This window comes from Brienomyrus brachyistius, chromosome 3, assembly GCF_023856365.1.
Source record: "Brienomyrus brachyistius isolate T26 chromosome 3, BBRACH_0.4, whole genome shotgun sequence".
NCBI lineage: Eukaryota > Metazoa > Chordata > Actinopteri > Osteoglossiformes > Mormyridae > Brienomyrus > Brienomyrus brachyistius.
In genome coordinates this window covers 27,124,447-27,148,770 of record NC_064535.1, presented here as the reverse complement: position 1 = coordinate 27,148,770, position 24,324 = coordinate 27,124,447, and the positions used below count along the sequence as shown (strand labels likewise).

Genomic DNA, 24,324 nt, shown 5'->3' with positions numbered 1-24,324 from the left:
ATTAACCCTTTCCTTGTGGTCTGTGCTGCTCACTGGGATAGGCTGTGTGTTATTTAGTAATATCAAAATCATATCCACGTCAAGGAATCCTTCAAATTGTTCTAAATAATTCACAGATAAAGTCCAGCATTCTTTTGATTTCTGGAAATGTTTCCAAGGAAACAGTTTTAGGGGAGAAAAGAACTCATGATCAATTAATATTAGACAATGGAACTTGCATCATTGCAGTTTTTCATTCAAAAATTGTGTTTTCATTGGGAAAAAGGCTGTTGCACACCCTTTACAAATTATAAAGAATGGCAGGTGTTTACATGTGCGGGTATTTACATGTGCGGGTATTTATACGTGTGGGTGTTTAGATGTGCGGGTGTTTACATGTACGGGTGTTTATATGTGCTCTGCAGAATCACATAAAAGACAAACTGGTTGATGAAACTTTTATTTTGAAAAGGTAAAACTAGCAAGATCTAGTCAGGTACCTAAATGCTAGAGTGTATCTTACAAACAGGAACAGTCGTGGTCGCTATCACTTGTAGAAATGCAACTTTCAAAAATAAATGCAGAATTAATTATCATTTGTGCTTGTTAGCACTTTTCTTCAATGAGACATGGAATCCCTGAGTCGAGGCGCTTGAGGAAGAATCTGCACTATGGTTTCTTCTTTGTTTTCTCTGAGAAAACTGTCTTCTCATCTACAGTATTACAGTGGCAGTTTTGCTTCACGTAGGCTAATGCATCGCTAAATGGAGGACAAATCACATTGGCTAATATCTGTCTGAATCAGGGCAATTTTTCTGCTGAATAATGAATGATACATACATTTTTCCGTGAAAACACAATTATTAGTGTTCAATAATTTAACATACTAACACTGCATTTAAAGAGAGAGACATTAATTCAGGAATATCCTGCTTAATGAATCATTTCAAAACTATTGTTTGTCCTGTTGTTATCCTGATAACATTTGCACTCTTCTCCCATAACAAATATACACTTCTATCAAAATATACATATACATAGAAAGACCAAATGTTTACACAGAAGGCTGTGGTCTATGGAAGTCTATGGAAGCCAATTTGACTGATTCTGCCATGTTCTGCAGGTCATTTACCGTGCACCTTTGGGCTTGCTAGTATAAAATTCTTCTATCTTGGCTGCTAAAACTGTGATCCATTGTAACCAGTGGATTCACTCCACTGTTTCGCATCCGCTGTGTCCTCATGAGAGATACAGCATCCCATCTGGGTCCCACACAGGCAGAAAAATTCAACATACACTGAAGAATGAATACCAGCAGAGCGCAGACCCCGAGAGAGAGCGGAGGCCCCGATCTGTTTTCTATGGGATATACTGCTTGATCCTTAGTGGCCATGATACTTTGCATGGTCAAGCTCCAGCACAGCAGCTTAATTTCATTAACGAGGTCCGAACGGGGCCCATTAGCCCAGTGTTTCCGAACCCGGTCCTCAGGGACCCACAGGCGGTCCGTGTTTTTGCTCCCACCCAGCACCCTGCCAGACAGTCCACGTTTTTGCTCCCACCCAGCACCCTGCCAGACAGTCCACGTTTTTGCTCCCTCCCAGTTCCCTTCCAGGCAGCTCACGTTTTTGCTCCCACCCAGCACCCTGCCAGACAGTCCACGTTTTTTCTCCCTCCCAGTTCCCTTCCAGGCAGCTCACGTTTTTGCTCCCTCCCAGCACCCTGCCAGACAGTCCACGTTTTTCCAGGAGCTGGAAGGGAGGAAAACTGTGGACTGTCTAAGGGGCCCCAAGGACTGGGCTGGGAAACACTGCGTGCTGCCCAAGCGGCATAGTGGTGACCATAACCACCGGTTGCTGAGGACACAGTTTTACAAGGACCTTTGAACTGTAATTATTGTAAACTAAGAATGATATGTTTTAGACCTATTTTTCACCTTAATTGAATACCTGCCAATCAATGATTACTTATCAGAAGATTTTAGGCCTTCAACGTAGCTTGAAGTACAGCACACTTTAAATTAGATTGTCATGATTAATCGTCATTTACCTTTTTACCTCTGTCTAAATATTCCAGAAATAAACTTAAGAGTAAACAGCATAGTATGCAGAGGTGCCATTTCAGGTCCAGAAAGTAAAAATCCAGACCAAGCCTTTGCTTCAACCAACCAGTTGAGGACTCTGTGACTGTAACTCTTCATACACAAGTGGTTGGTTGCAACAAAATCTTAGTTTGGATTTTTACTTTCTGGACCTGAAATGTCCACCTCTGACAGTATGGAGTGGCTGTTTTCAGGTTGACACTCTGACTTCACGTGTGGCGTTGAGTTTAGTGTTCATGAAGATCCTTGTCCCTGGATTCCTCCCTCCGTGTCTGTCTTGAGTCCATGGTTCTCATGCCTTGCTTGTCCATGACGTTCCAGAGCTTGTGCAGGTTGGACTTGGTGATAGCATCGTGGGGTTTGAGCTCGAGGGCTCTCATGTAACTGGTCTCGGCCTCCTGCAGCTTCCCGTTGAGGTGAAGGATGGCGCCAAGGTTCATCAGGGCCACAGGGTACTGGAAGAACATTGTACACATGCGGGACCCTATACTGCATCTGCACAGTAACCACATCAACCACCCCACAAAGACCTTAGACCACCCCCTGAACAAAGGACACAATATTTAGAAGCTGAAACTGCATTTTTGTTTTTTGTTAACCCGAAACCTTTTCATGTGGCAGAACATTTCAACACTGCATGGTGGCCTTTTCCGGGACTTTTTGACTGGCCCATAATCGCTACAGGACTCCCAGATAGTACCTGCCGCCCATCTTCTCGGGTTCTGAGACACATCGGGATGCTTACATTGGGTCTCAGGCTCGCCGCGAGTCTGTAATAGTTCTCAGCTGCTTCATTCAGGCGGCTTTGTCTGCAAGGCAAAAGAATGACCGTCAGTGAGTTTATAATCCTGGCACCGAGAACAATTTTGTGCTAATTAGTGCTTTTGGGTCTTGAATCAAAACAAAGTGACTCAGAGGCACAATAGAAAAGCAGGGTTGTAGTAGATCCCTGTCAGGCAGGTTGGCAATTGGGATGTGCACCTCAGTACATCTGCTTTCCTATAGGAATTTCAATGGCCTTCGGCCACGGTGTCATTGGGTAAAACATAGATGTTATCTTTGTTGTTTGGCTACGGAACTGCATCGTTCTTGCAGGCTTCAGATATGTCATACTGCCATTCATTTCCTATATAATCACACATAAATAAATGTGACATTTCCCTGCACATTTATAGGAAAGCTCCAAGAAACTATTTGTATTTTCAATGTGTTCTCAAATTTGAAGCATCCATCCATTTTTGTATTCACTTGTCCTATTCAGAGTCAGGGGCGGGGGGGCAGGGGGGTTAGGGGGGTCCAAAGCCTATCCTGGTAGCTATGGGCGCAAGGCAGGGAACAACCCAGGATGGGGCGCCTACTCATCACAGGGCACACTCACACACCATTCACTCACACTTATGGACAATCTGGTAACTCCAATTCACCGTAGCGTGTTTTTAGACTATGGAGGGATACCATAGGAAGAAGGGTAAGTCCCATGTCAACACAAGGGGACTGGAAAAGCCAAGCGAGAGACTGGAACCCTAGTCTCTAGGTCTCTAGAGCTGTGAGGTATCAGTGCCAACCACTGCATTGCCATGCCACCCTTGTTTGAAGCAACCCAAACCCCACTCTTGCTGGGGATTGTCCTCATCAGCATGCAGGACAAACACCTTAAATATAATGAAGAAGGTCTCACTCCAATCATCTATCCATTTCCTGTACCCAGTTTAGGGCGCCAGCCCATTGCTGGGCTTCATTTCAATGTTTCTTAAAAGGGTTATTCAAGCCCCAGGGTCTTCTATGGAAAATTTACTGAAAACCAGTTGGCTGAAAGGACTACATCTAAAATCTGCTTTGCACCCAGGGTCAACCAACAGGTCAACATGGCCACAGCCATTCCTAGTTCCTTCCCGAATACAAGCCCTCCAGCTCAAGATAGCACCAACCGGAGCATGTGGGCGGCATTGAAGACCACATCGAACTCGCCCTTCTCCAGCTCCACGGCCTTCCTCGCCATCCCTGCGGCTTCCGCAAGCCGCGATTCCTCCAGCAAAAACTGACCTGGGGGGGTCACAGAGACAGGAGACCACGTCGTAGTGCTTAATAGGTGCTAGTTCAAGCTCAGTTACAGTCTACCTAGTCCTCTCAGTCCGTGGATTAGCTTGTAGCTGAGAACTTTTTCTTCCCATCTGAGGTATACTGTATGCTACCCCTCATTCTGAAACATTCACTGGAAAATTATGGTTGAAATGCTTCCCTTAGCATACACATCATTCTGGGTCATCAAGGGCAGCAACACATAATCAGTAGCATTCAGACTGCTGGAGAACATATTTCTTAAGGTACTATTTGTTACATGCAAACATGCTGGGTAAAATTGTTTCATAAACCAAGCATAGGGCATTTGTCTAACTGAGTCTTTCCGAGGTAATTGCAACAGGGGCTCTTTAAAAACCCAGAACGTTAACACAGCAGCAGGGAATCAAGACAGCTCTGCAGGTTTTGAATGTTTAGTGTTATTTTCATTAGCTAACGGTGATGCAATTATCCTAGCAGTTATTCTGGGACAATCTTTGCATTTATTCTTGTTACTGGGGAATGCATCTGCCCTGATTTTACAGTAAAATTTCCCAGTACTGGACAGTAAGTTGAAGACTTGCCATGTGTTTTCTGAACAAACATTAAGAGGAATTATAATATTTAGCAAGTTCTGTACTCACCATAGTGCATGTAAGAGTTCCCTTTTGAAGGCTCTAACTTAATAGCCTTCAGAAAGTACCTTTCAGCTTCTGCCTTTTGCCCCTGGAAGGAAACAAACAGGATCATTTTAAATGACTTTCATCTGTAAGGACATCATTATATATAGAAGGCTGCTTTGATCAATTTTCTTAGTTCAAAGACTAGCTACGTTTGCTAGCATCCGAGGAAGCCTCACTTATGCTGAAAAGTCATTGGATATCTGACACATTTTGCTTTGTCAGGAAAGGTACTTTAAAGGATGAAGCTTGGAATAATGAAGAGCACTTCATCCTGCATTCCAGGCTGGTGCCTCTACTCTCCCAATTTGCTGTATATTTTTAGACTTCTAATGACTGTCACAGATGAGAGCTGTACTTGCAAGAAAAGGCCAAAGTCACAGTTCTTGGAAGTGTCACGTCTTTAAGAAAACAGTTTGTCTAAATTTTTCTGATTGATTAAGCTGCTCTTTACTTCTTCGTGGCTCATCTATCTGCCAGATTTACTTCCCAGGCAGTATTAAAACATGCAGCATTTTGTCGCTGACTCGTTATCCCTAGTGAAGACTGGGTATATTATGAAAACATTTATAACTAGTGAGAATTTCGGTCTTAATTCTCCCTGATCCATTCTGTCGCTTTGTCCCTTGAGAAAATCCACATCATTAGCAAACTTGGATAATTAACACTAATCTGAGGATGAGGACGGTAGGTGAAAGGGCATTACAGTGAGGGTCAGGAGCTTCCCGTAGGTCAGGTGGGCAGGGACGTGGTCAGGCTTGGCCCTCAGCGACTCCCGATACCAGTGTTCAGCCTCGGGCAGCTGGTTCAGTCTCAGGTAGGTCTCTCCTGTTGTGGAGACGAGGACGTGTCTTAGCCGCCATTCACAGCCATCCAGCAGCACCAAGGTAACCCTAACATGTGAACTCGATTTTCTTCCCACAGGCCATCGCTCTTATGAACAGCTGGTCCAGTTACCTCAGCTCAGTTACACTGCAAACCCCCCACTGTAAACCACACTGTTTGTATTGTTTTGTATTGCAATTGTATGTATTTACTCCAGCATTCCTTGTGCTGACATGTACTCCTGCACTTTCAATACATTTATCAGCCATAGATGCGCAAGCACATTTTGTATTGAACTGTACGTGACTATTGTCTTAACTGTGTATCTATATACTGTATGTATGTGAGCCACTGACAACTGGAGACAAAAACCCAGTCTGACTGAACATACTTAGCCAATAAACCTGATTCTGATTCTTGAGGAGGCTCAGTTTCTGCTAGAGAAGAGGGCAGCTATAAAAACCAGTTGGATTTTAGGGTTTAGCAGACTAAGGAGAGATTTTATCGCTTTATATAGGTAATATAATCGCTATGACACCTGCAACAGAGAAATATCACACTTAAAGAGAATAACCACATTCCCAAGATCGTAATGCCAGTCCGGGCTAAAAACAGCAGAAAAGAAATGAATTAAGGGAACAGATTTAAGGGAACAGAATTAAGGGAACATCACCAGAGGCAAATGGACAAATATTAGCCTTTATTAACAGAAAACACTGACTCGTATGGATGGCTGCTTGTTACAGTAACTCCCTAAGCTCAGTTTGTTCTTCAGTACTTCTGTAGGACTCTCACCTATCATGTTGTAGAGACTCTGTGGTGAAAACTGACTCGGCATCTTCCGTATGGCCTCCTTAAAGGCTGCGAGGGCCTCCTGCAAAGCATCATGGGCCTGTCACTCGAAGGCGGGGCACGGCGAGCGCGAGCCAACGGCCTGCGACCTCCGACCTGTTTCTTAGTCTACCTCCTGGTGGCCCTGCTCATGGAGGAGCTTGCCCATGTTATAGAGGCAGCTGGTCACGGAGCTCCGGTGGGCCTGGGGGTCCTTCAGGTTCTCGTCAGGAATGTCCGAGCAGGTGAGGAACATCCTCTTGGCCTCGGTCAGACGCTCCTGGTTCATCAAGATGATCCCGGTGTTCAAGTAGGCAGCTGCAGGCATGTGAAATGATAACCAGCTAAGTTCTGGCTCTAGTAAACCCCAGAGGAGGCCCAGCGTACTACAAGACTGCTTAAGCATTAATTAAATTGATGAGTTTCCAGCCTCACCCCCCCCCCACTAGTAGAATTTTATTGTTCAGAGATTTCAGAATATTGTTTTTCAGAGTGTTGTTTTTGAAAATACCGTCAAAATATTGTACACTGCAATAAAATGTCTGGACCAGAGTATGTGAGCGAAGCGGAGCGATGAGAATTTCTGCTCATCGCTCACGGAGTGGTACGCCCCCCCCCCCCCCCCCCCCCCATTCCCCAGCTCACTAAGACTCAGGTCAGTTTTCACCCCGCTCCAATAAAATCGCTCACTGCATGTTACACACAAAAAACAATCTGCACTGTATTTAAATTTTATCTTAAACTGTAACTTGGCTTATTGATCAGCCAAATCCACATTCAAACAGAAATTATTGTTTTTTCAGATGTGAGGGTGGGATGGTTCAGTTGCCGCACCACCCTTCCACTCCTGCTCCGGGCGAAATCCTTCTGCTCCTACTCTGCGCTCCCTCCACTCCGCTCATATGCTCTGGTCTGGACGCCATTGAGGGTTTAAAAAATTAGAAGTCCAAGTCTAGTTCCACGCTGAACTGAGACAATATGGAGAGATAGTCCCAAATAGCTGTAAACCACAACCAGCTTGGTTTAATCTCTATACCATCACTTTGTCTTAAAGCTCTTAAAATTCCAGAATTTCCCAAACCAGCGTCAACATGCGGCAAAAGCTTTACGTTGGCTTGATGAATACCGTTGGTTTGATGTATATTCGTAACAATGCAAAAACTGTATTATCCTGAGAAATTCACATAAACTTCACTTAGAAAAAATCTCAGACAGAGTAGAAATGAGCTGGGGATGTTTAAGGATTTGGTTTTAGATTACATGGATTTGTTTGGAACACTTAGAGTACTCAGAGAATACCCAGTAATACTCTGTAATTAGTATGACTCAGTGTCAGAGGTAAGATACAGAATATAAAACAGTTCGTTTGTTTGGAATCGGACCGTCTGAAGCACAGATTCCAGCTGCAATCTGAGCTTCAGTGCCAAGGCTCTGGGGATGAGACATGCAATTTTAATTAATGAAATTAAGCCGGGATTTAATACTTGAAGTTAAAGTCACAAGCTCATGAAGAAATTTCAGAAACAGATCTTGGCTTTTAACACGTCCACAGCGGGCTCAAGCCGTCTCCTTGTTTCCAAGGCGACGGTCGCTTGTGTTTTTTTCTGCTAGCCGCAGAGTCGTACTCACAGGCCAGTGTGGGCCGACTCATGATGGCCAGTCTGTAGTAGTGCAGGGCCTCCGAGGGCCTGCTGTTCTCCTGCAGCAGCAGACCTCTGGAAAATGAGGGGGTAGGGGCATGGTGAGAGGGGGGGGGGGAGTTTAGGTCAGACAGGGCAGTTTTCCTACCAGATTAGTGGTGCTAAATAGTACAAAATTCATCTGATCTCACACAGGGGGTAGGAATACTGATTGGTCCATCAACAGCAGAAGATCAAGATTAGGCACGAGGACCTGAGAGAGACACATGGTCAAGGTTGCCCACTGAGCATGAAACTTCTTGATTGCCGATCTTTTGAGATCGACTGACATCATTTGAGGTCAATTGTGAAATGATCAGAAGCCAGAGGTCTCACAGGGGAAAAAGGAAACGAGAACCTGGCTACTTAGCACCAATCCTGATGCATGTATACTGTAGCTTTTCATTCATATTTACCTGCAGTTCTGGCATTAAAGGCCTCAATTCAAAGCGGCTGGTTAATATGAGTTAATGCACAAGATTAGACCATGCACATACAGTGCTGTGCAAAGGTTTATGCAGTCAGACAAAACTGAAAAAAATGATCTTCATGTTGACGCAAAACTAAGATATTATGTCTGTCAAAACATGTTAGCTTAGCCGTTTCGAAACCACTCCTGTAAGGCACCTCTGCAGCAACCATGCACTTGTTGACTCACTAGCATACCATATTTGGTAATACATAATCAAGTTAACTAGTTAGTTAAGTTTGCCATTGGTGAAATAAATGCATGGAATGGCTCCCACTGAGAAGAGTTTAGGGAACTGAAGTTTCTTCTCCTCATCCAAGATATCGGTAACGTTTTGAGGAACAGAAGAAATTCTTCTTAATTCCTATAATTCTTATTGTATTATAGTGTTGTATTACTGTTTATTTCTGTTTATTTAAATATTATTTTTTTGAGCAAGTATACCTTTACTACCCAGGTAAAAATCTTGAAGCATTTTCTTCGCTTGCTAAGGCTTTTGCGCAGTACTGTACATATCCATATACCTGCTTATAGATACTCACAGGTTGTAAAGCATGTCAGCCATGTTCCTGCGGAAATACAATGCATTCCGGTAGGCCTTCTCTGCCTCTGCATTCCTGCCCTGGTTCTTCAAGACGTTCCCAAGGTTACCCCATGCTGGACGTAAAACAGGAGATTGGAGACTTCTGGTAACATAAGATGAATGCAGTTCCCAATGGCTACGTATCACATCAGCACCTCTGAGCGGTAAGATAGTTGGGGCCTCAATCAGGGTCATGATTGGAGAGCGACCCCAGTACAGTACAGTATTTACTGTAAATGTACGCCTTCCTTAAGTCTCGCAATGGCTATGTTCCAGAACCGTACGTTTCCATACTGTTGAGTGTCCGCAAGACTGATGAGTGCCAATTCCTCACAGACAGATCTAGGAAGTGCCGCGCTGTGATGCGTTGCGCGCAGGCGAGCGCTGAGCCAGAAGCAACACTGAGGGCCTCGCCAGGGTAAACAGCTGCTACGTCCCCTCGTAGCAGCCAAATGAAAAGCGATATTCGTTAACACAGCGTGACGATGCTTGTGCTGCAGGAAGCCATCTGATGCTGCCTACAATGACAGAATTGTGCACATGTACACCACAAATCTGTAGGGTCAGCCAGAGGGCACGAAACGAAAAAAATAGAAGTGCGTGGAGCTAACAGCGTACTCAAGCTCACGTTATTCCCAAAAAGTTCAGAAAGTCACTATACTCTCACAAAGTGACTTTGAATATCCACACTGGGACAGTAAGGCGATGCTGGTATCTCAGCTGTGGCTTGGAGCTAAGGTGACGACCTAATCCATGTCAGGGGGGACACTATGAGATACTTCAGGTTTTAAAAGCTAATTTGTTTGGTTCCTTTTGTCCTTTGACTGGATCGTTTCCTTGATTGATTCATCCAGCTGTTTTAGATTAACATTAGTGACACATACCTGATTATAGAAGACTGAACAATCAACATACAGCAGTAGCGCAGGGCTTAAGTGAAATCTGGGTCCTTTTAATTGGAATGAATGAAATGGTATTTTACAAACCTTGTCTTACCTCATAGTGTCCCACGTGAGACAGATTAAGTGGTCACCCCACTTGGAGCAGTGGTCTGTTTACCTTTAGCAGGGTTAACCGCTATCCCCGACCGGTACAGCATCTCCTCGCTCTGCCAGTCCCGATTCCTTAATACCGTCTTCATTCCATGCAAGAGGAAGAGCATGGTGCTGCAGCAGAGCAGGAGGGCGCGGGAAGGGTGTCTCTGTAGCCGGATGTGGAGGGACCTCATGCCCACCGCCACCAGCAGACAGAAGCCCATGCTGGGGATGTAGAGGACCCGCTCGGCGACCACAAAGCCCACGTAGAAGAACAAGTTGGTGGCCGGAAGGAAGGGAATGGACAACAGGCTCAGGGAAAGAACCACCACATTTTCTGTGGTGGGCAATGTAGTCCGTGGCTTGCAGGGCGATTTTGTACCATTCTGAACATTATTTGCTATTTCCGAGTCTACATGCTTCAGATGCATATATTGGCTGTTGCCATTGGTGAAGGGCTTCCCGTTGGTCACACGGGCTCTCCTGTCGGTCTCTCGGACTCTGGCCAGGTTCTGAAGGCTGAACCGGGCTAATAGCAATAACCCAGCATAAAAGACCACAGTGTGAACGTTCCTCCAATCGGTGACGGTCCTCAGCAGGGGCACCGCATCCATGGACCAATCGAAGCTCAGAGTGTGCGGGCACATGAGCATCCACATGTTGAAAGCGGGCAGGTAGAAGAAGGTGAGCATCCTGGTCAGAAGGCTGGGCGAGTCGGCCGTCGGGTTGTCAGAGCTGGAGAAGCTGGGTGGCTTCATGCCCATCCAGTAGAGACGGGCCGCCAGCAAAACGGCACCCCAGGCGGCCAGCAAACTGACACTCACGAGCAGGCCGACGTTCCTCCTCTGTAGGGGAAAATAAACACGACAGAGATGCCATTAGACTGACATAGAAACCCCCGTTAAGGTTAAGAATGTGAACCCCCCGTCAAGGTTAAGAATGTGAAACCCCCGTCAAGGTTAAGAATGTGAAACCCCCGTCAGCGTTAAGAATGTGAAACCCTCGTCAACGTTAAGAATGTGAAACCCCCGTCAGTGTTAAGAATGTGAAACCCCTGTCAGCGTTAAGAATGTGAAACCCCCGTCAGAGTTAATAATGTGAAACCCCCGTCAGCCCTCATCAGCGTTAAGAATGTGAAACCCCCGTCAGCGTTAAGAATGTGACTATAGAGAAAAACCAAATTCAGCAGAAGAAGGAACACACTGTGAAGACACAAAGCATTAAACGCAAAGCAGCATTATTGGTTTTTTCACTATACTGTGCAATATAAAGGGGTGTGACACGTTTATACGAGTTAAAAATCTGACATATTCATTATTTAAAATCTCTATAGTGAAACAATAAGAGAACAGATGACCGTTTGGCCGTTTATCCTTACATTCATTCACTGCAGACCTATTGGGGGGCGTACATACATGTGAACAGTTAGCAGGAGAGTCTCACTGTAAGCGACGTCCTTTTAACTGTAATGCGTCAGTCAATTCGCCGGCGCGTTAATCTTACGAGATGGATACAGCCGTCAAATACACCTGCCTTTGAATCTCTTAAAGGAGAGGTAGCTGTATTCCAAAATTTTATTTTTAATACAGATTTTTATTATAGATTGTTCTATTATAGAATGATTCAACGCAGAAAGGGTAAAGCCTTCAATTTTAGAGGGAATTCTCACGGCAGATGCAGCATCCAAACCATCCTACAGAACTGCCTGTATGGATACTGGCCTCCAGAGAAAAGCAAACCCATCATATGTAATGAGGAATCTTAACAAAATCTTAACATAAACACGAATAAACCAATTCAGCTGCCTAGCAGGTTCAGTTATTTGAGAAACGTATAGGCGATACATTTCTACATTGCGTCCCTTGATGTGCATTTGAAATAGGATATTCAGCAGAAGCCTTAAGTTTATACTCACCCAGTGACTGCAGGACCACTGACTGGAAGAAACACTGGCTTCTGACACTACTGCCACCACTGGCCAGTGGTTAATTAATCACTGAGAAGCACAATCTACCTGAATGCAGGTCCACTTCTACTGGAAAGAGGAACACTATCCAGATAGGAGAAAGGTCAGCAACTTAAATTGGAAGAAAAGTCCTATCTTGGAAGAATACTGAATCGTAAACTGCAGGACAAATGTCACATGACCAGGTCATTTAAGAAGGAGATCTGTATGAAGGTTAATACTATGTATCACAGGGAGTAATGGGGAGTAAGAGACAAAGGATGTGGTCTGAGCGGATCTAGTAGCTGCTGACCCCAGATCAGTCATGCTGTCAACGCTCACCATGAACACTTAAGCAGATCAGCGAGTATAATGGGTGAAAGTCACAGGAACAAACGGTCAATGTTGTCGGATGGTGACGCTTTTGCAGAGCATAAGAAAATAATAAACAAAAAGAAAGCATGATTCAATAGCTAAGAACAAATAATTTAAAACAGCAAAGATACAATTTGGTGGCAATTAGAGGAGCGAGAAAGGAGAGAAGGATTGTGGACCCCTGGCTCCCGCTTGTGAGACTCTTTCTCTCGAGGCTTTGCTTGGAAAACGTTCCGGTTTTTAAAAGAGGTTCTATAATCAAATGCACAAATGAAGACATCTATGTTTATTTGGTTTGAATGGGTTATGTAGGCAAGCGTCAGCGAGTCTCAGTTCATGGAACTGGCTCATGGGGCTTGGGATCTGTGTTTATGATCCAAAGGTTGTTGGTTTGAATCCCAAGGTCAGCCATGTAATTTCACTGTTACCCCTTGATGCTTCAGTGGCGTGTTTAACCCTGTTTACTCAACAAATGCTTTTTGCTTTGGATAAAAGTGTCTCCTAGATTCATGTTTAATAATAAAAAAAAATACTTATTACTGATGATATTCTGTTCATGAGTGGGCTCCTGTTTCCAATGCGTTGTGAATGTGGCGTTTCTGGATGTGACTCTCCTTCCGAATGAACTTCTCATGAAGGTGTAGAAGCAGCTGTTGGAAGACTCTGCGTCGGGTGCTGGTGCTTCGCCATCCTGCCATATTACTGCATCACATCACTAAGTTACTCACTTGAACCCAGGCTGAGATCAAAGGGAGATTAGCAGGAATGCATTGGCAGAGTATGGCAAGAATATTGGTGGGAAAACTCATGCTTAAGTGTTAATGCGATTCTGCCTGAGGAGGTTGGGCTGGGCCTGTGGTGGTACTTGTGCCTTAGTGTGTGTGTGAGTGTGTGGGTCATGTACACAATACATTACAGAGACCAAATGTCCCCAGAATCACCTGTTATTTGCAGGGATCATTTTTTTTTTGTTTTTATTGCTAAAATCTAGCAAACAAAATGCAGAATAACGCCCGGGGATAGATTTTTATCTGTATCTTTAAAATCTGAGAAGTAAACAAACCTATATGGACTCACTGTTATTTTATCAGCAACACTACATGGATACATCATCCCGCTATGGATGTTGCCAGGCGACGGCGAGCACCACGCTCCATCCTGCGGAATGCTAAAGGCTGCAGATCTGCATGTAAACCAGTGTGCCCGCTCAGAGTAAGTGGTTTAATGTAACCTAATCCTGGAGGCAGCGGACACCTTCAGTTTTTATTACTTCTAACTCAATTCACTGAAACAATTTCACCATTAAGAGGCAGGCAGGCAATGCTTTAAATGGACCAATTAGAGAAAAGTTTTCTCTTCCCAGAATCCAGTTCTTCTTTGGGGTAAGAAAGTGCTGGAGAGATAATTAAGTTGAATAAGTAAGAGCTGGATAAATGGCATGATGTGTACCTGACGTTGTAGACGCCTGTGGGAATTATACCTTTTACAGACTGACCTAGTGATTTGCCCGATTAGGACCTTCTTGAATGGCATTTTTAAAATGAAATGTCATGCATCTTAAACACAACCTGACAGCACCGTGGGCAGCTGATCTGTTTAATCTCTGCACCATTCGACATTTGTAATTTTCTTCTGAAGAACAGAAAAGGGGAATCAGTGAGTCCATTAAATTGTCAATTTTGCAAACAGAAAATAATGCTATGATTAATAAAAAAAAATTCTTAAAAGAATAAGGACAAAGACCAAATACCAGGCACTTCAGCCTATTAGTACTACATTACCCTACCACTGCTATCAATGTGAGCTGTTCTTCACTAGCAGAGTACTAAGTGATTGGACTTACTGATTAATTTTTTTTCTTGTTTCCCTAAATGGTTTTCATAACTACCAAATCCACTTTTTAATTTCTAAACCAGCAGCAGCAAAACTCGCAGATCCTCCTCAACTGAAAAATTGCTTCTGAAATTCATCTCCAGAAAGGTGAGATATTGCTTTCAGCTGCCATTTCAGTACTCTAATCACTGCAGTTATGGCTTTGCAAAGACTATCAATATTTTCAGATTATCAGTGTTTTCAAATTTTCAGTGTTGACATTGAATCCTATATTGTAATTATTAGGGGCCGTCAAGTAAAGTTGACCACATGAACGTTCTCCCTTACAAGTCTAGCCGCGAGTATTTTACCCCTGATGCCAGTCTAATATTTTTCAATAGCCAGAAACACTGCTGGTTGATTCCTCCAGAATGTCCTGTCTTCTGTCTGGGTCCACAAACAGCTGAGATTGAATTTTTTTTAATACTCGAGGATAATCGGCACAGATTTGTCAATTTTCCCTGGTGTTCTTACTTAATTAGACAAACAAACAATGTAACCGTTGTTACGGAGAAGCAGACCCTTGGGAATATGGCTTTTACTGCAGATTTGTGAGGAGGAAACATGCAGACTTTCGGCCCGGAGCAGCAATAGGCTTGCCAACACTGTGAGCGCTAATTATACATAGCCTTGGAATTTGCAAACTAAAATGAGCATATTTATCCTAACCACACAAGAAATTAGCTTATAAAACTCTGATTGCACCATACAAGAAACTAGTTACAGCATGCCTTTGTCAGTCAGCAGTCTTAAACTGGATGTCATTAGACTTCTAATTGCGGTTAACATAACCTAAAAAAGAAGAAATATCTTGTTAAAGTTCAGCAGATGTTCACCTGTGGTTATTCCTACTTGCAAAGCACAGTTTCAGTCTTACTCCTTGTATAACATAGAGACAGAAAAACAATGCAGGATTTTTCGCATATTTACTTCACTCAGCATAAATACAACGTAAGGTAGGCAATGCTCACCTTGTGAAGCAGGAGGACGGCTTGACGGATCCGGAGCCTGTGGAAGACGAAGACGTCGTACACGGCGGACACGGCCAGCACGGTGACCCCCTGCTCCTTCCAAAGCATGCTGCAGGCAGCGCAGGCCAGGCTCAGCACCAAAAAGGCCCAGGAAGCGGCAGAACGGTGGGATACCTTCAGCCGGAGAGTGCAGTGCTTCACATAACACAGCAGCGACAGCAGAAAGAAGAGTGCCGCCCCTACGTCAGCCCGGCCAACCACCCCGGCGACCGCTTCTGTGTGGACCGGGTGCAAGGCGAAGAGCAGACCGGCCACCAGCGTCCAGCGCCCACCTCCCAGCAGCAGGCGGGAGAGGCTGACAAAAAGGCCTGTGACAAAACTGTGGAGCACCACATTAACCAAGTGGTAGCCCCAGGGATCCAGACCTCCCAAGACATGGTTCAGGCGGAAGGACAGGGTGCAGAGGGGTCGGTACGACTTGTGGCTCCCACTATGGGTGAGGAGGGTCCCCCAGAAGTCATCGTAGAAGATGTTAGTCCAAGGTGTTTCTGGAAGCAGGTCTTGGTTGGTTTTGATCACGCGGCTACAAGAATGAGAATATGTCATTGGAATACAGGTAAAATCCATGTTACACTTGTAATGCCCTTTCTAAATTAAATAAAAAGCCAAGGGTTACTTTAACAGAATAAATCGCAGATGTAAAACGTTAGTAAATTCATCGTATTGAGGACCACATTTCCGGTTCAAAGCCACCATCTTTGACACACCTCTCAATGATATTGAACTTGCTCAAGATGTGATTTAATATCACAGTTTGAGAATAAAAAATGCCGATTCAGACACACGTGTGTTTATGCAACGTGGCAGAGCTTAGAGCCTTAAGAAATAATTGTCCTCTGTGTCTGACAGAAAGAAACCCATGGATGAGGCCTTGTTACCTGAATAAATCTCTTAGTATGACTGCTTGCAATGAGGTAATACACGTTTCTTCTGAACTCCTGGGTTGCTATTTGGTACACAGGTATTTATGATCATGTACTTGATTATTCAACAGAGACATGAGATCCCAAACTGTAATTGTTAAGTGCAACGCTCAGATGTCTATCAGGGATGACAATATCAATTCATAGCTTATAGGACCAGGATATTCCTGAAGACCTTTAACTCGAATGGTTTTCTTTATCCCACTGCAGTAGGATGCTGAATTACAGTACGGCTCTCCTCAATAATCACACGGAAGTTTTCAGCTATCCTGTTGTGACTTAAATATGCATAGTTATGGATCGCTGTTGTTGCTATGGAAGCACAATTCTCAAAAGTATATAATGGTGGGGTCTGTTACGGTCGACTCCCTGCACAATATATGGGGACCAAATCAAAAATGCTTTACGCAAACATTTTATGAATCCTTTGAAGTCACATTCAGCATCTTATTTTAAGGCAACCGTGTGTCATATTCAGGTTATAAAAATGTATGAAAACAAATGCTGAGAGTATAACATAATGCATAAAACCCATACAGGGTTAAAACATACAGTTTTCAAATAAAAATGTTATGCCAGTAATATGTTAAATTAGAAAGATTTGGGAGGAACTGTCCTGCAAATAGGAAGAAAAAATTACTCTGATTTTGCCAACGATGTGTCAAAGCTCAGCTTCAATATCGAAAATTGTCACCAGCATATTATCTAAATGCCGTGGGAGGGCTTCTGCATGGTCTGCTCTGCTTTTAATCAGCATCGCTTTCCCGCTGTTTCTCCTCACAGGCGATGCCAGAGAGGCAGGCAAGAATCAATGCTGCTCCCTCTGTCGTAATGAGTTTCCACGGCTACGTTTCATTCGTATGATACCGAATTATGTATCTCACACTTCTAGAATAAGACACGGTATCCTTCTGTTTAATCACACACAGATCTGTAAGAGGAACTGCAAGTTCTCTGCAAGGGTACATATAGTATTGTATGTAAGAATGCCGGTGCATCCATACACCCTCTGAAGACTTATCCTGGTCAGGATCAGCTGATGTGTCACTAGCAGCTCAGTACAATTATTCTAAAAATGTATTTTAAATCAAATTCTACCTAAAGCCATTCTAACATTCAAAAGCATTTTTTGTTATTTTTAATGAGTTATTTTACTTTAAACTGTTACTCATAAAATATTTAAAATCGTCAAAAAAGTATTTTAAATAACAGAAGACAAATGAAAATGCAAATCAGCAAAATATTTAAAATGGGATGCCGTGTCACATTAAATGAATGCTATAGGTAATTAATGGTGTTATATGTAGAAAAAAAAATCAATTTTAATGTAAAAGGACATGATAATGGGTCACTGTGATGATGCATTGTAACTTTTCGCTCCTGGATCCGAATGTAAAGACTGGTTGTCTTTCTTAAATGACTGCATACATCTCAGTCTGGAGCAGATCTTGAGAAACCACTGGTTTCCCAGCATGGAAAACAATCCTGGGAAATGGCAGAGCGTGCCAGCCAAGGGCGCCTATCACGCAATCGGCAGCCCTGCGAAGTGACAGTAGCTGGGAAACGAGAAAAGAGCCGCGCCGCGCTCGCTGGTTCGGAGCCCGTCTCGGGCGCTGGGTCCCGCCACACAAACGAAACGTGTTGGCGGATGAGGAGACAAAGGGCTGAACTTAGGAAGGAAGGGGAGGGACAGCAGTGAGCGTTCAGGCCACGGGTCCCAGGCACTTAACTCCACTGTCACATCTACGCATTCTTTACTAACCGTATCAGCTTTGCACTGAACCACACCTATAACTCTCTGAACAACTTCTGCAAGGAAAGTACTCCTGAAAATACTGTTAAATATACACAGTTTTAGCAAGTAGTGTAACACGCCACCTAAGAAAGCACTCACTTCTGAAGAAATCCTGCACAGGCTACAAATTATAATATTGTTAATAAGTACATTTTATCCATCCATTTTCCTATAACCACTTGTCCTATGCAGGGTGGTTGGGGGGGTGAGTATATCCTGGAGGCTACAGGCACAAGGCAGGGAACAAACCAAGGTGGGGGGCCAGCCCATCGCAGGGCACACTCACACACCATTCCCTCACACATGCACACCTACGGGCAATTTGTTGACTGCAGTCAGCCTCAGCATGTGTTTGGACTGCGGGGGGGAAACTGGAGCACCCAGAGGAAACCCAACAAGAACACGGGGAGAACATGCAAACTCCATGCATGGCCTCAGAGGTGTGAGGCAACGTGCTAAAGATCACATAATGAATTCATTTTTGTAATAAAAATTAAAATGGGTTTAAAAATAACAACAAAAAATTTTGCATAAACTGTCCCCTTATAAATGCATTTGTTCAGCAAAGTTTCCGTCGCATATATTTGCCACTGTGTGAAAACAGACTGAAATAGGCTCAAAGACATTTGTTTCATGCTGTCCTATATCTGTGCACGACAGCGTTTTATTTAAGGTACCGTTTGAGGTAGCCCCCGCCCCGCAATTCGCCAATCGGAGGTAAAACCTGCTAAAGTAGCACAGTGAGCTTTCTGGGACAGAAAGACAGCATGAGCTTTAAAAGGTTAATGTTTGTGTTTCATACCTGAGAATTAGTAAGTAGGGGTGCAATTCTGTTACCTACTGAAGAACTAAAGTTTACAGTACCCCCCCCCCCCCAGCCAGCCACCAGAGTCAATGACAGGATTCCTTTTTAGTTGACAATTACAGCTTACCCATAATGTTGCTAAAATCCACACAAAATTAAAGACATTTTGCTGTTTACGTCTTCTGTCCATTGCTTCCTGCTGTTTCTGCAGCCTTAGTGGTGACTTTCTCATTCTGAGAGTGCCCCACACGCCCTGTAATTACTGCATTTTCTTCCCTAGGACCATGAACATCCACGGAATACAATATAAATTTAAATCAACCTTGAGGCCAATTGTGAGCACCAGGATGGGGGGGGGAGGGGAGACTACTGGAAATCATTACATTTTGTTTTTTTCATAATGGAGGGTGAAGCTGCACTGGAGCTCGCTCTGTGGCAGCTGCTTTGCATTGAAGCCATCATCAAAGCAGACCACATAGAGAGTGGCGATTTATAGTGTGGTATGAGTTCGGCTATGATTTGCCTCAAAGGCATACAGGTTCAGCCCCTGAGCAATGGCTGAACAATGGTGACCCAGTTAAACTCTGTGGCTAAAACCACCGGCTAAATCCAGAAGTTTTTCCTAAAGTCAGGCTTTGTGTTCATGCAATCCCAGTACAAACAGCAACGGACAATACTGCTGTGACATTGAAACAGAGGGAAAATTCAACAGAACAATTGGAATATCCTCTTCCCTGACAATGACAACTATCTATCCTTCCGTCTTCTAACAGCGTATCTAGTGCATTGTTTCAGGGTTTGGAGCCCCCACCAGGAAGTACAAGGCAGGGGACACCATGGACGGGAGGCCAGTTCGCTACAGGGGACACACTACGGCCAATTTAGAGAGACCAACTAGAAGGAAGGAAATGATTTAGGTCTGTATTTCGTTAATTCATGATGTCCACCACCTTTTTGTTCAATAGGCACCTTTCCATTCATTGTTTGAACTTTCAATGAACATGGGAAAATCCTGGAACCAGGGAATCAGGGTCACTACATGCTAGAAGGGCTGCATGTCCATTGCAGAACATTCACCCCTTCAAACACTGAGGACGGTTTAAACCTAGCCATCCACTCTACTTTCTCAACTCCGTACTGTGTGAAGAAACCTGTGGTCCAGACTGAGGAACAAACACATGTTCTATAAATATACAGGGTTTTCACAACCACTTTCAAAATCCTGGAGATGGTGACTAGAAAACATTTACCAACAGCTGGAATGCACTGGTTTACCTAACCATTACCTGTTTGAGGAATAAGGTTGGTATCTCAGATGAAGGACCAGGAAGTGTTTTTTTCTGACATCTTTAAGATCTTGGTGATGTAGCCATCAAGGGTTGAGTGTTGTTTCCATGTTTGCTAATGAGGGAGCTGTTGGTAGCTAGAAGATCTGGGTCATTTTCTGCAAGTTTACGTCCATTTACGTGATTATTGTGATACTTTTTTCTTGGCATTATTAGTGAAAAAAAAATTTGTTAAACAAGACTTACACTACTTAATAACTGAAAGTTAGAATTTCATACAAAAAATACTCCAAAATACTCCATTGTTTATCCAGTGTTTGGGGAATTACTGGAGTTGTCCCATTTTTTCAGGTGTACCACATGACCCTCTGTGAGATAAGTGATTGTAAGATGGATAGACACATGGATGGATGTGTTTTGTACCTCCTGAACTGCTACTTTTGCACTCTTATTCTTAGCAGGTTTATCAGTGTTAGGTTTCTCCATACATTTGAGTCAAATACCAGGGGTTCTTGAGTATGGAATGTCACTTAACCCGTATACACAGTGGCTTATCCGATTTGAAAATCCGATACGTCCATTTCTGCAGGAACCTGAAACCCAACCAATCCCCCCAGTCTTGTGCAAACACTGCACTTGGTTGTACAGACACGGTTGGCTCTTTCAGTCACCAAAATTAATTTCCATGCACCGCTATTCAGCCGGCATTTCTTGTACTCGAACCCTGCTGATACCGAAACAGCAGGAATGAATCGATGAATGGGCTCGCTTCACACTCGCTTTGCGTTTGACGGGCAGGGAACAGAAAGCAATGGAAAGGAATTGTACACAAACAGGCCACTTGCAAACCCGTGTTTTGTCCACTGGACTTCTTTGATACGCCTCCAAAGTATGTTTCCCAGCCACTGACGGCCGACAGCTGCAGTAGCAAGTGAACGGTTTCCTCTCGCCTTTTAATTTTATTCTTAAGTGATATGGATGTTTGCTCTAATTGCACAGTTCAGTTATTACATATTTTATAATATCATACAACACAATCCTGATAATTAAGTGGTACTCCTTGTCCACACACACACATTCACATATGTAATTTTAATTTTCTGCTTACTATAAATCCATTGTTCCAAATATGCCTTTCATTTAGATAAGCTGGAATGTCACTAAAACAGATTTTGCCTGCTGTTTCCATAAAAGAGGAAATATTTATAAAATATTTGTCCTCAGCACTTTTCTGCATCAGTGTCATCACGTGTAGATGAAACATCAAATACGGAGGCAACTTATAAAACAGGCTTCTGTTATTTTTTGGTGTATTTAAATTTAAAAAAGTACAGTTACTCAGCCATATTGAATTATATTAGCAGTTGAAAGACAGGGTGTATAGATGCAATCATGTCTGGATGCATGGGTGGACTATAAAATTCATTGCTGTGATTCTACATTTTTCCATATTGGCCAGGTCAGTATCTGAAAAGATGCAACGTGTATTCAGCTAATAAGCAAACCTTTTAAAGTAGCCATCTATTTTAAGCTACATATTTTGTATTATTCTATGCATGTTTATATATGTTATGTATTACGGGATTTGTGTAATGTGAAAACTATGTAAAACCTGAAACTGTCCCCACATTATCGAAATGCACAGACTTGTTATATATCCAAATGTAATCATGAGCTCCACATATTGCCCACAGATAATCTATGGAATGCCTTTCGTTCCGCCAAACCAAACTCATTCACTGCCTGAACTTACTGCCATCAGTAGATCTCTCAGTCAAACAAGGCGACTGAAATCTACCCCCCCCCCCCCCCCCAACGAATTCTTCATCTGTGAACTACTCGACAATTGGATAAGCATTGACTGCGTGCTCAAAATACATGTTTTTTGAAGGATGAACGAAAAAACGCTAAAACGATGTCATCACAAGGCGAATCACGGTGTGTTAGGGCGTCTAATTCGACCCACAGCTGAGATGGTTTGTTCCTGTTTGTTCCTTTCTGTTACGTTTCTTACAGAGAAGGGTCTTGTAAACATTATTAAATAAATGAGAAGACTAGTCTGTGCACTAAGAGGATCATTTTAAGATGACAGATAGCCCATCATATTTGTAAACATGCATCACTTTGTGGGGAGCCGGCAAGAAGACGATGGGCAAATACTGCATGAATCACCAAATACTAAATTGTTGTGAAATGCGAAACTCACATACACGAGGCTACAGTTTCTTTATACAAGCTGCATTAACAAAAGTGCTTAAATAGCCAGAGCCTTACGCTCAATAAAGATGCAGTATTTATCACACATACTACAGCCCCTCATGTGCAACTAATCGACAGTTCGTTAAAGTTTAATGTACAGGTCTGGTGTGTAGAGGCAGCGCTAAGTTGTAGCTCAACTAATGAGGCTTAATAGTGTTTCTGGGACTGTTTGCAATGTCCTCTAACCATCACAAGATATTTGTTGATGGGAAGGATCTCTAATTTATAAATAGTTAGGGATGAAAGTATGTGGACAGACCTACAAAACATCAGACACTCATATAATAACACTAATTCACCTAGATGCATGTTCTCAGAATGCAGGACAAGCACTAGTGGAGGCAGGACCAACGAATCAGATGTCTTGGTCCCACCTCTGGTTTGCTGTGACCCAATCTGATTGGTTATCTCTCTTAACCAATCATTTTCCATTCTGCCCTCAGAACATTTTTTTTTGTGTAAGTGAAACTCACATGAGCTACACAAATAGACTATAACATGGTTTTTACAGGGATTGACAGGATATTTATTTTATTTCATTAGCCAATGACTACAGCTTTGCAGCCAGGTGCTGCAGGAGGGCTTAGTCCACACTAAGGGTGAGAACTGTGGGCCTGACCTCAGGAGCCAGAGAACAGATAAAAATAAGTATGATACAAAAATCAGGTAAGCATCAAATCACAAATACAGCGGCCAGAGAGATACCAAGCATTTAAAAACAAGATCTCGCATGACAGCAAGTGCTACACATGCACTTTTGCAGAAGTTAAAGAAATGTCTAAAGTGTTCTATGTAAAATCCAAGATCGCGTAGAGAACTTCCATGTCTGCACAAGAGATACATTCGCACTATTTAGTTTGGCGGTACTGTATTCAGAATTAACCGTCTTCATGGGATGCTCTAATTTAAAAATGTTTTCACTTATCCTGGAAGGTGGAAAAATTCCTTTCATTGCTCTCTTGTAAATTCATGCCAAGGCTTCAGTTCATTTTCAGCTCACAAATGCTGCTTCACGGTAACTTTCAGCATCAACTTTCTTACCATTTAAAACCAGCAGCAGATTTTAATTCCATTTCCAGGAAATTATGACGCCGTACTAATTATCATTTCACCAGATGATACATACAGTACCCGTCGAACCTTCGGATACACCTACCCTCTAAAAAAGTTTATTTGTACTATTCTCAACATTGTAGAATAATTATAAAGACATCAGAACTATAAAATAACACATATGGAATTACGAAATTGACCAAAAAAGTATTAAAAAAGTGGGCCACTTCACTCTCTGGTCAGACTTCTCTAAAACCATTTCTGCTGTGTTTAGGACAGTTGACCAGGTCATGTGACGCACCCTATCACTCTTCTTTGTTGGTGGCTTGGCGTGTCCAAACTTTTGATTGGCACTGAATTGTATTCTTCAGCTCTTAATCTGTTAAAATCAGTTGGCAGAAAGCTGACAAAAGACACGCAGAGGAGAAAACAACAAATGAAGGACACTTCAGGTTTCATCGTTTCACCCTCCTCACATCCACGCAGACACTGAGGTGTTTTCAGAAGTAACTTTTTAATGCAGTGAAGGTTTGGCCACTCTGTAGCCATAAACAGTGTCAGATGAAAATTCCAGATGAGTCCCTGGAATAGTATCATCCCTTTGATGGGCTAACTGCTGACATCATCGACCTTTTGGGAAGATAAGTGTGAAAGTGTGGGACTTCCTGTTACAACAAATAAAACTCTAAGGACAAAAGGCACCTTTTATTAAGTACAGCACAAGCTTATTTTTTATCTTGA

General features: G+C 43.1%; 1 protein-coding gene across 4 annotated transcripts in view; it reads right to left on the bottom strand.

Moving 5' to 3' along the window:
- Positions 1-430: 430 nt before the first annotated feature.
- The window catches only part of LOC125739443 (protein O-mannosyl-transferase TMTC2-like), a 28,092-nt gene continuing 4,198 nt past the window's right edge, over positions 431-24,324 (bottom strand). Inside the window, exons 2-12 of one of the 4 annotated variants that reach the window (XM_049009565.1) lie at positions 15,403-15,985; positions 10,265-11,084; positions 9,165-9,279; positions 8,104-8,189; positions 6,608-6,792; positions 6,439-6,517; positions 5,525-5,646; positions 4,783-4,864; positions 4,009-4,123; positions 2,826-2,889; positions 431-2,535 (exon numbers count right to left, since the gene is read on the bottom strand). In XM_049009565.1, the coding sequence (XP_048865522.1) occupies positions 2,308-2,535; positions 2,826-2,889; positions 4,009-4,123; positions 4,783-4,864; positions 5,525-5,646; positions 6,439-6,517; positions 6,608-6,792; positions 8,104-8,189; positions 9,165-9,279; positions 10,265-11,084; positions 15,403-15,985 (2,479 nt within the window). In that variant the 3' untranslated portion in view covers positions 431-2,307. Of the gene's footprint in view, positions 2,536-2,792; positions 2,890-4,008; positions 4,124-4,782; positions 4,865-5,524; positions 5,647-6,438; positions 6,518-6,591; positions 6,793-8,103; positions 8,190-9,164; positions 9,280-10,264; positions 11,085-15,402; positions 15,986-24,324 lie in introns of those variants that run through there. The other 3 variants (XR_007397160.1, XM_049009566.1, XR_007397161.1) reach the window with 3 other exon arrangements.